Here is a 16662-nt window from a genome sequence, read left to right as displayed (position 1 = left end):
AGTTTCTCAGTCGTCGACTGACTCACCGGGGCCGTAAAACAATAATGAGCAATCACATAATAGATCGCCCGTGGGGTCTCCTTAGTCTCGTTGCCCCTATTCAACCCTCGCGTCAGCCGAATGGCGCCCGATTCTCCGGCCGGCGATTTTCTCAGTTAGCCTCGGCTGGCGCGATCTTGGCGCCGGCATTCCCGTTAAAGCTTATCGGCTACGAGGCGTGGGCGGGCATTCGCCGATTAAATTGTTACGCAAGTAAGTCGACACTTTGGTGACTTCGTACTTATCGATCGACGGCCGATGGGTATCGTGCGTAACTAAGGGCAACGAAGGTGCCGATTCGTTCGCGCGACAGAAAGAGAGAGTGACGAGTTTACTTGAAACACACTTTCTTTCACCCCTTGCGAATCAATACCTGACGAGATTCAGCGGATCACGCTTTAAATGTTTTATCCCGTCCATGTTTGTGCAGTCTGTGTCCATGTTTATATTATATTTGTATTTATTATTACGTATATCTATATATACGCTTTTTATTCATATCCATATTCATGTTTGCATTTCCATTAATATTTATATTTGTTTTACATCTGTACCTCGGAATAATTAAAAAAAACATAGTAAAAAATAATAAAGATAACGATTCTTTTAACGTTCCGGTGTCCCGCTTTTTCGAAATACCAGATACACGAGTCGCGTCCGCGTTTTTCTTTTTGCTATTAGACTGGTCGCACACGGGGGGAAAAAGATATGTTCGTACCGTTCTCCATTTGTGACAGATGGTGTGCTTTGTGACATCGGCAGACGGTTCCAGTCGGCTGATATCCCGCATTGTGAAACTTCGCTAGCGCGCATCCCGTGCCGCCGACTTTACGTTTATGCCCGGTATGCGCGTGCATGCACAATGCATGCACACGCATACACATCACAATGTATATTTATATGTTTACGTCGCGGACAGAAGTGTGCGGAGGGTGGCTTGACCCACTCTCGGGGAACGCGCGCGCTCGATACGTATGCGATGCGACTACCGCGCGCGGATGCGATTAAAACTCTTACAGCGTTACAGCACCGTATGGAAATCAGCATGTGCGGAATATTATAGTCGGTAACGAAAGTTCCTGCTCCGTATCTGCGCGGAATTTAACGGGGATGTTTACGAGGATGCGGGACGCAGGCGTACGTACGTGTTTATGCAGCCGCGCGCTTCGGTGTATTTTAAAGGGAATAAGTATGGACTTAATAATGTTTTGCTAAATGCAACTACCATCCTAGCACCATCACACATCGCCGCTGCCGCCACCTCCGCGTATGGGGTAGTGGAGATAATACAGCGCGGCAAAAGTTCATAGTTCATGTCTGGAACACGGTAGAGATGCTGCGACTGTGTGCTCGACGAACGCGTTTCGTTCGTGTTTGCAATATTCAGGTGCAATATGGAATATAGGATTGATGATGCGAATCTCTTGTAAATATTAAAAGCGTGTGCAAAAGGCGGAGATAACGCGCCTTGGTAGTATAGTAATAGGATAATAGTATAACGAGCGAAAGTTTTAAATAACGTATAAAAAAATGTACGTCAGATTAATAATGTATAAACAAAGTGTGTTTTATATATGATAGTACGGTTAGAAATGTTTGAAGGTAATTGTACCCTGCCATCAGGGAATATTATTTCACTAGAGCGAAACTACTCTGATTAGACGTGAATTCATTTTTTAGTGCACCGTACATCATTCCTTTTAGAGCTGGATCCGATCCTGCAGAGTTACGTACAGTAGATTTAGCAAGACAAATCTCCAACTATGTACACTTGCAAACCTCAGTCTCTCTCTCTGTGACCCCGTCCCGTGCTAAACTCGCTTCTACCATCGCACTCTACATTTTATGAAAAAGAAAAAGGAGGAACAATGCCAGCAAATGTGGATTGTTAGGACAAGAGAAAAAGGAAAATTTCGCTCCGAGTTCTTGCAGGAACTCGGATAAATCACAGAAGAATGGTTTTGTAAAGATTTTATTCGTGCGTTAATATCGCAAACAGCTGAAGTGACAAAGAAAGAGAGAGAAAGAGAGAGCAATTAAAACAACACAAAAAAAATAGACAAGGTTTCTCGAAATATCGCAGAAATTTTCGTAATGTCCCATCAGGGTGTCACCGAGGAAATCCTCCTGGTGCAACTTGCCCGGTGATTCCGCTGAAATTGATACAGGCGTTGGAACGACGCCGTGAGAGTCCATCAAACTCCGCTGGGACGTAAACTCGCGATAAAACATCAAATAAAACTCGACGATAAAAAAAATTGGGACAATCTCTGTGCAGATACCTGCGCGCTAGCAACGTTTATATGCGCGCAGGAAAAGTGCCCCAGACAGAGAAAGAGAAAGAGAGAGAGAGAGAGAGATCGCATCAGCTGATAGAGGCGAGTTTCGATCGCATCTGAAAGATCACCGGATTTCTATCGCAACCGATACGAGGGACGTATCGCCGACGGTATTCGGTGATCGGTCACCTCGTTTCCGCAAGAACGATCTCGCAACACGACGAGGCCACGACGAGAGAATCATCTCGACGCGCTGATTCACGCGCGGCACACGTGGCGAGGGAGATAAATTTATTGCAGCGAAGCAACTCTTGAGGAAGGTGGCTCGCCTTGCTCCCTTGTCTCCACCCTCTCGGCTGTCCCACGGCAACAGCTGACAGCGCATCGGATTGAAAAGTGAAGGGGTGAAGGAACGACAGGACGCATTAGCATTGTGTCACGATGTTTGAAGAGGTAAGCCATCGGAGGGAGACTTGTCCTGCGCACGTAATGTATGATAAAGTTCCGCCGTTCGCTCCTTCGTTCGTCGTCGCGACGCGATGCAAATGTCACGACATGAATCGTCCTGAGAATGTCTCAACTTACTGAGATCGCCACCATCGAGGTATTGCCGTGACATTGAGAAGCGGTTCCCTCGTACCGTACCGCATCATATCGTATTTTCAAGGTGTTTTCGTTGGCACGTTTTCCGATGCAGCGTGCGTGATTTCGCATTTGCGAGGACGCGATTAAATTCGCGCAAGGCACGGAGCGGGCGTGCAGAGCGGGCAGGATCATGCGAAATGACAGAGATCGTCACCCCTTCGTCGATACAGGGAGGATAGTAATGGTATCGAAGGGCTTAGGGGTGTTGCAGACGCGCTTACTATGATGTACCGGTGAAACTAGCTCACGACAGGCTCGAAAGCGCTTTATACGTCTCGTGTATACATCCGGCGTAATACATCCGGCCGAGCAGACTGACTCTGCACTTTGGCACCACGTTGTGCCACTGCAAATTGCGAGCGCGCCATTCCCGCTCGAACGATTTAGAATCACTTTAAGTGACGAGTTCGCCAAACCGCTGGTGCTGTTGCGCATTTCGAAAATGATGCAGGACCAAGGTGCATTAATTCTTATGCGCGAGATCATTCCGTCGAAACAGTTCAGTGCCGCAGGCATCCATCCGCGCGATTCCGCTCGTCGATCATCGTAACGCTCCAAGACGTGCGGCCTCGCGCGCACGTCTCTCCGCTCGCTGGCACGGCCGCAAGCTCCGTAAACTCGGAAATAATGTAGACGTGCCGGGTTTTCAATCTCACAAAGATTAATTCGCGCAAATATCATTTCGTTTCCGCTCGTTGGCTTGCGCGCTGCATTGTTTACATACGTTCTCACGAGCGGAGGCTAACTTCCAGCAAACTCGTTTCCGTAGGAACGATCTCGCGCGCCGCCGGCGAATTCTCTCGGTACCGCCGTTATAGCCAGCTCTCCCTTATAAGATACGCTTTCAACCCCGTATAACCCGGCACTGCTCGCTGCGATCACCTCAAGCGGTCGGCGTGATATTACGTTTTTTTCGCGCGCGCGGCGCGGAGTATCTCGTCGGAATTCAACGGAACGAATAAATCAGACCCGTCCATTGGAATCGTCGCTCGGCATTAGTTAGATCATGTCTTCCGGAATATAACCGACCATCTCCAGCGCAGCGCGGTTTCGCGTTCGGAACCGCGCGTTATGCAAAGAGACGCCTCCAACTTGACGTCGTGCATATAGACTCGCGACGAGAGGAGAAACGAATCCCCTGGAACCGAGATACCTTCTCTAGTACGGAGGAGGCAGCAGAAGAACGGCAACGTTCAAGATAATTAAGACGAAAAAGATCGTTCGATAGGCGACCGTGCGCTAAAGCACGCGCGGAAAGTACGAGAGATCAAGTGCACCTGCATCTTTCCCCGGGGTATGGGTGGTCGGGGGTTAGTCGGACGGGGATCTTCGCTTCGAATTGCCAAGTGCACACATCGCTAACTAGGTTACGTAACACAATTAGCGCCTCCGCTAATTTCTCAGCGCCGGCTAGGCAGCCGGCTAGGATGGTAGTTCGCTATTAATGGGCAAATACAAAGCGCCGACTATCCGGAACGCGTTGCCACCGACCCTCCCTTTTGCCTCCCCCTACCGCTCTTCTGCTTCTCTCCTCCTCGCCGCGGCGGTCTACCTCGTTCTCTCCTCGTCTTCCCACGGCAAGAGAAGCAGCTCTCGGAGAACCCTCGGCCGTGTTACGGTCCAGACGAACAAAAACAGGTTTGATCGCGTACACAAACACGGAGCCGCGGCCGGTCGGTGCGCATTTAATCGCGAGAGCGATTCCATGAGTTCCTACACGGAGCGTGTACACGGACGTGTGTATTCGGAGCATACCGCAGGAAACGCGTGTTGAATATTCAATTCGCAATATTAATAGCCGAGTATCAGTCGCACGATATTTGTCATTCCCGCTATTTTAATCATTGCAGAAACGGTAAGGGCGGTAAGAAAGCAAGAAACGGTCGAGAAGGAGAGTATACAATATTCGATTGATATTCCTCTTTCTTACGTATTTAACTTGAGAAGAATGAACGTTACACGGGAGAAAAGCCGTGTAACGCAAATTGCGTCTCAACATTCTCGTTAAGAATAAATTAACTTTAAATTGGTCAAAGAATTTGTACATATAAAAGGACGCGCGAGCGACACGAGACGTCTCGCGCACACACGCGAAACGAAATTAAGCAAAGTAGAAGTGACGTGGACGTGCACTCATTAATCCGTTGTAGGAAGCTGGCGCGAAGTCGCGGTGCAACCAGTAGCGTCGCGTATAAGGGCGTACGAAAACGAAATTAACGCTCGCCAGAGGCGAGTCAAGTGGGCGGCGTTGCCCGGGAAAATGAATAGTGCGAGAAGTACAAAGAAAGGGATTTTAAAGGATCACGAAGAGCGAGCAAGAGAGAAAAGGAGAAAGCCCGTGGAAAAGACACGGAAATGTTAGAGGCACGCGAGGCGAGCGAGAGAGGGATAGCAAAGAGTGATAGCGAGAGGAGAAAAAAAGACGCGGAACGGGAGAAAGAGACAATGAGAGGAAAGCGGATAAAAGATCGCGGATTTGTGCAGAAATGAGAGGAAGGATGGGAGAACGGGGGAGGACGACGGGAAAACCAGAGGGGTAGATGGGAGGAAGATAGCTATTCGTGCTCCGTTGAATGTTCGGCGAGCGAGATGCATCGGTGCATCGGTGTCTGTACGCGCGTGAACACGGTGTGCATCCAGGATATTAAAAACATACACATCCGAGGGTAAATCCGGCGTAAAATATAAATCGGTAATGTTGCCGAAAAACTCGGTCGGTGCCGAGCCTCCGGTTTTCCGCCCCTCTCACTCCCCTGCCTTTCCCCCATCCCTCTTCCGTTCTTCTCCGCATGTTATTCCACTCCGGCGGAAGCGCATAGCTTTTTTTATCCTCCGATAACGGGGTGAGTGCAGCTTGAATGCAACGCGCCGTTCTCCAGTGCGCCGCATCCGCCTCCGCCTCGCGGTGCAGGTGAGATTTCGCAGGATGCTCGGATGGCGCGAGCGAGATAGTGCGCTGCCTCGAGTGTTTTACGCTGTAACGGAGGAGGGAGGCTAATGAGAATTGCGAGGGTGCGCGAATTAACGAGCGATCGCCGAGCGAGAGACGCATCGGGCGTCGAAACGGATAATAAATTGCATTGGTGTCGTAAACGCGATTCAATTTATCAATCGGCTAAATCGACGAGCAAATTATAACGCTGCGGGACGTAACGCGTTATTAATGTTATAATATCATTACCGTTGCAGACAACAATTTGTTGCGCCCGCGCCAATTTCTCGTTAACGCGGTGCTGCTTGCACGCTAATCACGAGGAACCGACGTATCGCTACCGCGGCTCGATGCGAACCAACGAACGGAAAGAAATCGCACCAATATCCGGTATTCTCCGCGATGCCAATTACGGCCGTTCAATTTTCCTGGGAAACAATCCCGCCGCTTTAATCACCAATCCGCCGTCTTAAACGTATTTTCCTCCGACGCACGTTCAAGTTTAATGCCCGACAAAACGTTTTCGGCTTTATTAGAGACAGAGAGCGCGAAACGCGAAAAAGGAGGACGCGTCGTCGAGCCGGCTTTTAATCGACGTCGCAACGCTCCTTTTTTGCGTCCCCCCGCGCGCCCCGCCGGGCGTAGGCAAGCGCGTGTGCACCAGTGTTGGAATCCACTTTAACGGACCTCGCTAATTACCGAGCGGGTAGCTCCGCTTATTTGCCTTGACTCTGATTAACCTTCCGCGTGGTGTTCCTTTCTGCGCTACGGAAACGAGAGAGGGATCAAGGGCGACCGTGTATAATCGCTTTATGCACATTCCCGCGTGATATCGCGAGTATGAAAATTTAACGCTCCAGCCCGCCATAGTTTCATCCGATCGAATTCTCGGTGAAGCGGTATATTCGCGCGTTACCACGTTATTTCTTAACGTCACCGGATCGACAAAAAATCGATAGTACCCATTACAATTTTCCGTGCCCTTTTTCATTATGTACGCGATCGTCCCAAGTGGAATGCTCATCGGGATTAATATTTTATATCGCTACGTATTTACATTCCAGTACAACCGTAATTTTTTCGTAGCAGTTCCAAAGTTGGGAAAAATGCATGATTATCCTTCGAAATGCCAATTCCGAACCGTTGTACATATATCGCGATGTGATGCGAGGAAATATCGATGCGAGACTTTGGCCAGAACCACGAGTCAATACCGGCACGTACGATCAGGGCGCATTAACGTGCCCTTAAATGATACCTACGACACAGGCTTATCCGTTTGGCGCGTTACACGCAAGGCAAATATCCGCGGGCGATTGTGGCATTAAATCAGGCGTCTCGCGGAGAGGGAACACAGAGTCTGGAACGATCCGTAGCGCACGATCGCGAAAATTCACCGCGTCGGATGCGCCTTATCTCGGCCGAAGAACGTGCATATCTGCCAGGCAGTCAGATAAGGATGATCCACCGAACCCACCACCTACAGAGTGCGAGCAGTCGACGCAGAAAATTATGTGTGCCTTCGTAAAAGCGCCGTGACCTCGTCCACAAACATCGTCGAGTTCTCTCAGCGGCGGGAAAACTCGTGAGGTTGGCAAGGGTGAGAGAGAGAGAGAGAGAGAGAGACTGGAATAGAGTGAATGGGGAGGAAAGGAACAAAACGAGAGAGAGAAAGAGAAACAGGAAAGGGAGCAGAGAACACTGGATTCACGCTGTTTTCTCGTCGTGATTTTCGGCTTTGCACGTATCGAGAGAATAACTATTTCCTTCTTTTACAATTTTATCTTGCCATCAGATTTTTGGGTGGTCCTCCCATCGAACACGCGCAACAGCATAAAATGCAAAGTATATGTGCCGGCCGATCCGTCAGCGTCAATGTCTGGGTAATGCGCGTTTATCGCGTCGCCGATAAATTACCAAGGGCAGCCAGATATAAACGTTACGGTCCATTAACCGGAAACTCCATGTAATGCTCGTCTCCGCGTAACGTTAATTTCAACGCGCGCGCGCGCGCGTGCTGCACACGGCAATGGAAATGCAGTTTTATTACAAAGGTACAAAACCGCTCGCCAGGGACAAGAAACGAATTCAGCGCTTCGCTTCGGGCACTCGCCCCGTCCCTTCCTCATGACCGACCGGTAAACGCGCATTTTTCTCGTTGTAAAATTAACTCCCTTTTCCTCTCTGCCTCCTCCTCTCTCCCACGTCTCCTTCTATTTCGATGAAAAAAGTTATTCATATCAGAGAATGCGTATCCTTTTCCACTGTTACTTCAAAGCAAATATTCTACGTTCAAAGGAATTACAAGGGTATAACTAAATCCGTCGAATTTTTCCGCCGTGGTTTCAAACAAGAGTACCATGATACGAGCGAGGGATGACGAATATGCGTAATACTGAAACCGGAAAAACAGGACTTAATACGTTATTGTATTGAATGCGCGCGTCCGCGTGCGCGAATCTCTCCCGCAATCTGCGTAGTAATCAAAATTTATAGTATTGGTTCCCCCGTGCGCGTGAAGATTGAAAATTCCATCCCGTGCCACTGAAAAATATATCTGAAAAAATTGCCAATTATCTCAAAATGATTTTTTTTACTGTACAGTGGTTGCACGCTTTTGTATGTAGCTTTTTCCATTTTGTTTTATTTGAATCAATTTTTATTAGATACTTTTTTCCTCCCTGCCCTCTCTGGTAACAATACTTTGACACATTTATTTAGAGTATATTATATGGAGCCCTTCTGCTCGAAACCACAATCTCCCCCCAAAGTGACGATAAAATTTAACGCAAATCAAAATAACAGCGACCAAATTGTCGGAAATGACACCTGTGGCCGAATGATTTTATTCACTAACTGTGGAGGGTGCGGATCGTATTTACCTCCGGTTTACATCGGCTTAATGCGGGACTGATATTCGAAATAATAGCGATTCGCTGGCATAAACGGGAGTTTCGTACACGTAACATGGTATCCATGTAAGCGTTTAGATTTACTGTTTCCACTAGCCAGCCTAGCAACCAGCGAACATGGCTTTGCCAACGTTGAAACATTACATCTCTACTGAGCAATCTGCCATATTGCATTTCACTGTCATTTGCTAAATATATGCGAAGTCTAATAATTATTGAGTAACGTAGTCATCAATTCGCACTTTCGAAATTTGATATACGAAAGTGCACTTTGAAAGCTGTTGATATCGATATAGTTAAGAAAGAATCAACTTTAACTTTACTGCAGGAATCCGCAAATTGGTTTTGATATTAATTAAAATACATTTAGTGTTTGATTCAAGAGAAAAACGTATCCCTTTAACGACTTAATTGGTCGCGTTTGCATCAAACGCAAAGTCTTGTAGTCCCCTTGCAATCTCAACGGTCTTTATGCCATTGTCCCATAACACCCATGCCATTAACAAGTTTCGAGCTTCTTAGTTGTCGTCCACGAGCCTCTGAAGCGTCGTGGTCCCGCCACTTCAATCCACAAAGACGGTCCACGACCGTCTCCAAAGCCGCCAATTAAGTTAGTTACCAAATTCAAGAACTCAAAAGAAGTGATTTACCGTGACTGAGAACAAATTACGCTTTTATTGGCGTTTTATGTCTATATGTGAATTTCCACTAATATCTCTAATAAAATAACCAATATCTCTAATAACTGGAAAATCGATAGTTTATCCGCAAAAATATACGACTAAATGAAATCAATCAATGGAATTGAGCGTAATTTCTATTTAATTAACAATTGAAATGCATGAATGAACTCAAATGATATACATTGTTTTTCCATATCATTATATTTCGATGTCATCGAAATGACAGTTCGCTGGTATGGCTCGTACAGAACACTATTACAACTCATTACTTCGCAAGTCTTTACGACATTGTCTCGCACCGCTGACCATCGGCGAGTTTCGGACTTCTCGGTCATTGAAAGGAGAGTCAAAGACGGTTCCCCGTGCGAGAAAGCCGCCAATTAAGTCAAAAGGGGGGGGGGGGGGAGTTCGCCTCGGCAAATTCCGACGATTGCGTATACCGCTGCGGTTCGTTCGCTACAGTCACAGCGCGACCGAGAAAATGCACTTTGACCTGGATCGGCGTTCAGCAGACGTACTCGGTGTCTCTTGTGTACTTGAAACCGAAGTTCGTGTCCGCGGTCGTCGGTCGTCTGGCGTATTCGAGAGATTGTGTCCGTTCCTTCGTACGTGAAGACGGAGGAAGATTTGCCTCGATAGGGCCAAACAAGTTGAACACTGCTAGACAACTTTCAAATAGGGTAGCGAGCTCACCGCAGTATGGATGCGGCCGCACGCGCCATTTCAAAGAGACCGGTTCGCGACGCGGGAGTAAATCTAATCGCATTATGCACACACTGATCTGCAATCGGAGAGATGAGGAAAATTTTACAGATTTCATTATTCGTCAGGCCAGGAACGATTGTCGACAAAAGGTGACGCGGTCTTGAATCGATCGCACTTTGAGAGCTGACGAGCGTGTATTTTAACGTGTAACCGAGAAAGTCCTCATCGTCATCATAAGACGATCTGTTACCGAATCGCAAGAGCTTAGTGGAGAAATAAGCTCCAGTGGTACAAACGCTGAGCCTCTTGGTCCCGGTCCGAGTGAGGGTGAAAGAGGACTAATTTGTCTATCCGCGCACAGTTGGGGGAGAATTGCGAGAAAAGAGCCGCGCTTTTGGGTCACGCTTGGGTGTGCAATACATCCGGAAACCGCCCGGCCGTTCCGGGGAATACGGACGGCCCCGCGCGTTGTTTCCACGATCATCATAATCCACCCCTCGGCGTTGTTTTCGCACGGGTTCACGCCAGATTCTAAGCGACCGAGGTGGATTAAGGATTTCCCGTCTGCCTCTCGTGACCCAACTACTGCTCGTCGTCGGTGACAGAAAAAAACGGGACGACCCAATTCGAGGGTTTTTCTGGTTTTAGAGACCGGCTTTCGCAGCTCGTTGCACAACAGTGAGAACAGTAACGCAGTCGTGCATCGAATGGCCGTAATAGTATTGTTCGCCGTGCTTGTGTAAAATGACTCACATACAATCTTAGCAAAGTGTGTTCTCTCCCTTTTCGAGTGTGTAGCTCGAATGTAAGCATGTTTCTTACATTCCGTTAATTAGCATATTATTTCTTTTTGGTTGCGAAAATGTTACTATAATGCGTGAGAGAGAAAGAATGTACGGTGAGCGTTCAAATGTAAGCGAAATTTTACTCATATATTAAAAGTTTATTTAAAGTTTTTTTTATTATTTAAATAAGCATATATGCATAAGCTTATTATATATATATATACATATATATACTTGTATATACATATACAATATATCTTTAACATTATATTATCTACTTTTTAAAACATTCCCTATGTACATTCATGTACACTTGCTGCTGTGTACATTTATGCTACTCTCGCGAGTAGCAGTTGGAAATTTCTTGTTATCGTTTTCATAGAAATTTCATGAATGAGTCAATATAACCAGCTGCACAAATTGCTTTCATAGATGTATTCTGAAAATTCAATCGCCACTCTATGTTGAATCGTTTTAATTCCGATACAATAATATGCTCAATATTTATTGTATGTTAGAATAGGATTCAAAAAATAAAACAAAAGTCTTTCACCTCACAATCAGACATGATGCTCATGTTTTAATTTCCTAAATTTCAATTTTTCAAAAGCGTGAATGGATATTATAATTATATTATACCTAAATATATATTATAAATAATGATTTTGAATGAGACATGTATCTTTACTTCTTTGTTTACGATTAACATTTTCGGTTTGTTCTCATAAAAGAATTTGCATATTTGCATATTTAAATCTTCAATAACATTTCATCTCTGAGATTATATATTTTCGAGATTAAATACGTCAATCTTTCTCCTGTTCCAAAGCACAGATAAATAGATTCATTCAGCATTGCTATAAATATGTGCTTTATTTTATAATATATGTAATTTATCTTCATGCAAGAAACTAAATGTCGTTTAAATTTAAATGTCTTTTGTGGTTATATTTTGAGATCTTTAATTTTAAATTACTTTTTTTTTAATTCTTAAATATAAATAATGTATGAATGTCCCAAATCTACTACGTTTTCTAATATTAAAGAGTGTCTGCCTTTAATAGCAAACTATCTTCTCTTACGTGTATATATATATCTCTAATTCCAGATATTTTTATCTCATGCCATTTTTATCTCATTTTTATATTATGAATATCAACATTTAAGCATTATCTGATATGATCTTTACATTTAAAATAATATTTTAAATATCCATTTCATATGAAATATTAAATAATTAATACAATATTTAGAAGTTCGTTAAATTAAAAGACATGTTTAAATTTATAGTTATTAAAACATCCTGATATTACTTTTATCGCACAATAGGCATATTTAATCTGTAATACTCGGTTTAGTCATCGGCCGAGAGATTTTGATAAAACGACTTACCTACACGCGATGCACCGAGAATGCACGACTGCGGCAGTAAAAAGCAAGTCAGCACCAGTGGCCAATTCATCTTCGAATCTACAACAAAAAAAGAAAAATACCAAAGTCATTAAACAATACAGTACCATTCAAGCATTATTTATAGCGGACCTTCGAAAAACATTAAAAGATAACAGTTCAAAAATATCAATCGTCAGTATATACACATCAGAAATTTTATCCACACGAGAAAATCGCTCTACTCCGTCCTAATAAAGCACGAAGATCATCTCCGAATCTGCCAAAATGGCCTATAGAAACAAAACCGCCACAGCAATATCGGTTTCCGTCTTCTTCAGCCACTACGGCTTGTCCCGCCTCATCCGTCATGGAAGCCTGAGAAACAACACACTTAGCGCAAATTAATGCGTGCTACACTCATTTCCAAACAACGACTCGGCACAATTAGGGGAATAGCCCCTACGGGTGTAATACCAGAGACAGGGCGAGTGTTTCGCTAATCCTTCTTTCGGTCAGTTATAACCCAATACTGATGGATGTGCCCGCGGCTACGTCACGAGGGGAGATGGATCGCTCTTGGCACGATAGAAATTCAGGGATCGATACACCGGTAATTCTTGTATCGGCCCCGAGAATAAGTAGCCCATTGACCTCTCGGGCACGTTCGGGAAATTAGACCCGACCGTGACGATAAAACGTATGGGGACGTTCTCGCGTTAAAGCGTCCGATGTCCCGTGCGGCTCCAACGTGCTACGGGTTCAATTTCGCCGTGGATCTCTCGCGAAATTGTCCCGACGATACAATATGTATAATTCTGTCGAAATAATATTTTGAGCACGCCCCGACACGCTCGCGATCCAACGTGTCTGTAAAGCGGAATCACGCTAATATTTGTAGATTCAGGATCCCTCGCTCGCCTGATAAAAAAACATCATCGAGTGGCTTAGAGTATATTCACCCTTTATTCGCGAGGTACGTATATTCGGTGCGCACACGCGCGAGCATTGGCATTCTCCCCGGTGGACAGGGAAAAATCTAGCGCAAAATGCGATGGAGCTCGCATAACGCAAAATTTCGAAGGAGCCACGTACTGCGCGGGGGAGAACGTCTGCGGTCGTCGCGTTTCAGGCGTGAGCGAGTTTCCCTCTAATTTCCTCGGTTATCTTGTTTTCGATTATTTCGAAGCGGCGAGCTAATATCGTCTTGGCTTTTTTTTCTCTATCAGTATCTGACGGAGCAATATTAGCGCTTCCGCTAGGATCTAGCTTCTGGCGCGAATCCGCGGAGCAACCGACCATTCGCGGATTTTCCGAGCATTCCGCCGCTGTCTATGTGAATTAAGCGAGAAGAGGGAAGCGGAAACGGAAAGGAATAACAATGGGAAGTAAGATAAAGGGCGCGCGAGGGAACAAGTTGCGTTCCCTGCGTTGGCGCGCGTTCGCGATAAGACGTATAGATATATAATGCAACCTAAAAGGATAGGGAATGCCCGATGCGCGTGGAAGGTATGAAGTATGCATGTGAACATGCGAAAACGCACGTACGTCTTGCCTGTGATAAAAGCGCGATGTGGCCGTGCGAGCGGGTCTGTAAATTACAGTATCGCGTAAGTGGATTCCCATTTGTTCGGAGTATTTTTCTCTCTTGGCTTGGATACGCTTCCCTCGTGTAATTCTTTCGTAATCGACGATGCAAACACACTCGCTCGCTCCTTACAATAACCGTCAATTGATACAGGTGTGGCGCGATAGTTTTCAATGTCGCCCTATATGAATATCGCAGCCAATGGGCGCATTCAGTCGGGGACGACAATCGAGCAGCACTTGAGTAGCAATGGTACTCGATTCGCTGAATATCTCAGGGTATATACCAGTCGCATTCAATTGCTACTCAACTGTTGTCTCCGTTGAATGCGGTCAGGGTAAACATGAAATGAGGCTTGGCCCCAGCCACATTTAGGCCTGAATGTACATTGCAGGTCAATGACTGAAGCATCATTGAGCGTAGTAAATTATACATTTTCTAAATGACGCTTTAATTGATGTATTTAAACGCGGGAAATATTAGAAGCGGAAAAATATGGGAGGCGTGTATTGGATTCTTGAAGAACGCTTGATGCTGGATTATTCTTCGCTCAACGGAAAATACGGCAATAAGCTTACGTGAAACGAACGAAAGCAGCTACACGAGCTCCGTGAGAATCTTGAGAATTCGCGAAGTGAATAAAAGAGCTCGTCACAGCGTCGCTTCTTATTATCCTCTTTATCTTCTTCACCTTTTACATCGATGGCTAACATCCTGCACGTCGTTATTGTATTTCTTCAGTTTCAGATCTCTCATTACAGGAAGTATTCATTTTGCAAATAATTACTGTCGATTCAATATCCGTTCGCGTTAATTTGCATCGATCCCTTTCTCTTTTTCCTTCTCCTGTATTTTATTTGACTCGAACTCTCGCGATTAGCTGAATTTTGCGTCACAGCGACTGCCGGATAATCGACTATTTGCTGTAACATGCAGGTTCATTAATTAAACGATGACATTTCATACATCAAGCGATTAAAGCGCTATACTCTCGTTTTGAACTGCAAACGAGTGCGCGTTTTCATCCGTATCGATAACGGTCAAATAAAATCGCTCTTCATCGCGACGTAGGATCTTCAAATAAAATCCTGGCGATCCTGATCAGTAGTATCAACGATCAGAAAATGCAGCTTGAATAAAAGGAAGGAAAAAAAGCGGAAATGATGTAAATAAAAAAATCCCTCCACGGAGTGTAGTCTCTCTCTCTCTCTCTTCTTTCCACCGCCGTCGAATCGACAATTCATCCCTTTCTCGCGCGCTCGGTCCGGTTTCCCGCGTACACAGAGAGCAACTAATATCCGTGCAGCAGCCTCTATTTTTCTTTATTAGCCGGTCGCTGCGCAACAATGCCGTGCCGCGCGTACCGCGCAGCAGTGTCAATGGTCTGGCTTTTCGCAAACTCGCCTGCCGTGCCTGCGGAACCGAGGAGCGTCCCGACCGAGCCACATCTGCGGATTCCCGCAGAATATCACTGTCGCCCATGCGAACAAAGGGAAGCGGGAGATAGCGGCGGTGGGCTGGTGCGCGAGGGATGGCTCGTACGGGGTGGACGCCGAGAGTCGGGGTTGGTGCAGGGCGAAGGCCGGGCAAAAAGGGGGAAAGAGAGGAGCACGGAAGAGACCACGAGGAGAGATGAGCGCGAGAGCAGCGAGGAGACCCCGCGCGCGTCGCCTCGAGCGTCTCTTCGTGCCGGTCTCTTACCTCCTCCAAGCGCGCCGTTGCACCCCCGCTCTCGGCGATCCACCCTCTCGACTCTCGCCTCTCTCAGCTACCACGGAACTTCTCTAAATAGCCATGTGATGCTACCAGCTACCGTATTACATTCCATATATACACCGATACCGAACGACAGTGCATGTCGGTGTGCTGTTACGGTGACGCACACGTGTCTCATCGTGCGATGACACATGTGTGCGCGCGCGCGCTCAGGGATCCTGAAGAACACTTAGAAACCAGAGGTCCAGAGTTCCTGACCCTGATGGCGTACGCGAGGAAACGACCGTATCGCTGTGGATCATTTCACGCGTTCGTGTGTGCGTTTTCCTGTACGATCGTCCGTGTGTATGCGTAGTTACATTTTCTCGCTGCTTTTCCCACCGCTTTCCTTCCTTCGCCAACCTAACTTGCGATCTTTTTCCCGCCGTTGCTTCGGATGAACACGTAGTTGTCGAGTTTTATGGTCACGACGAATGGCATACCGTATGCGATCATGATCGCCAATGATCATCAGTTGCCCGATATTCTCGCGATCGTACACGAAGTATACGCGTGCGCGCAAGAAAACTCGGACTTTTTCGAAATATCATCTGCAACATACAGCCGATACAAAGCTCTGAAGAAAAAAATCGAAAACTGGCGAGAGAAACGCGAGAGACGCTTATGGAGTTGCTCTTTGTCTTTTGTAGTCAATCATTCTTTCGCGTCAATAATGTTAACGATTATTATTCCTCTTCATAATAATAACGGAATTGTGTATAATAACGTTAAAGAGTATACACACACGGGGAGAGGCATCTGGAAATTCAAGGGACGTTCGATTTATTGACGCGCCACATTCAATTTATTCGAGACTATTATACAAACCGCTATTTACTCAGAGTGAAATATTAACTTACTTGCTCTGCGAGGTTACTAATTGCATTAATAATATATTCTTCAATCATGTTGAAACAACAATCACGTGCGTAATATTTGCATATGTTAAT

At 45.9% G+C, this 16662-nt stretch overlaps 1 protein-coding gene across 3 annotated transcripts in view; it reads right to left on the bottom strand.

Moving 5' to 3' along the window:
* The window catches only part of LOC105279739, a 242150-nt gene that overhangs the window by 99848 nt on the left and 125640 nt on the right, over positions 1 to 16662 (bottom strand). For all 3 annotated transcript variants that reach the window (XM_026971817.1, XM_026971818.1, XM_011339725.3), the window contains one exon: positions 12373 to 12450. In XM_026971817.1, coding sequence (XP_026827618.1) covers positions 12373 to 12442 — 70 coding nt within the window. In that variant the 5' untranslated portion in view covers positions 12443 to 12450. The remainder of the gene's footprint in view (positions 1 to 12372; positions 12451 to 16662) is intronic.

This window comes from Ooceraea biroi, chromosome 8 (assembly GCF_003672135.1).
Source record: "Ooceraea biroi isolate clonal line C1 chromosome 8, Obir_v5.4, whole genome shotgun sequence".
Classification (NCBI taxonomy): Eukaryota; Metazoa; Arthropoda; class Insecta; order Hymenoptera; family Formicidae; genus Ooceraea; species Ooceraea biroi.
Note: the sequence above shows the minus strand (reverse complement) of the source record. Positions and strands in the feature narration are given on the sequence as shown.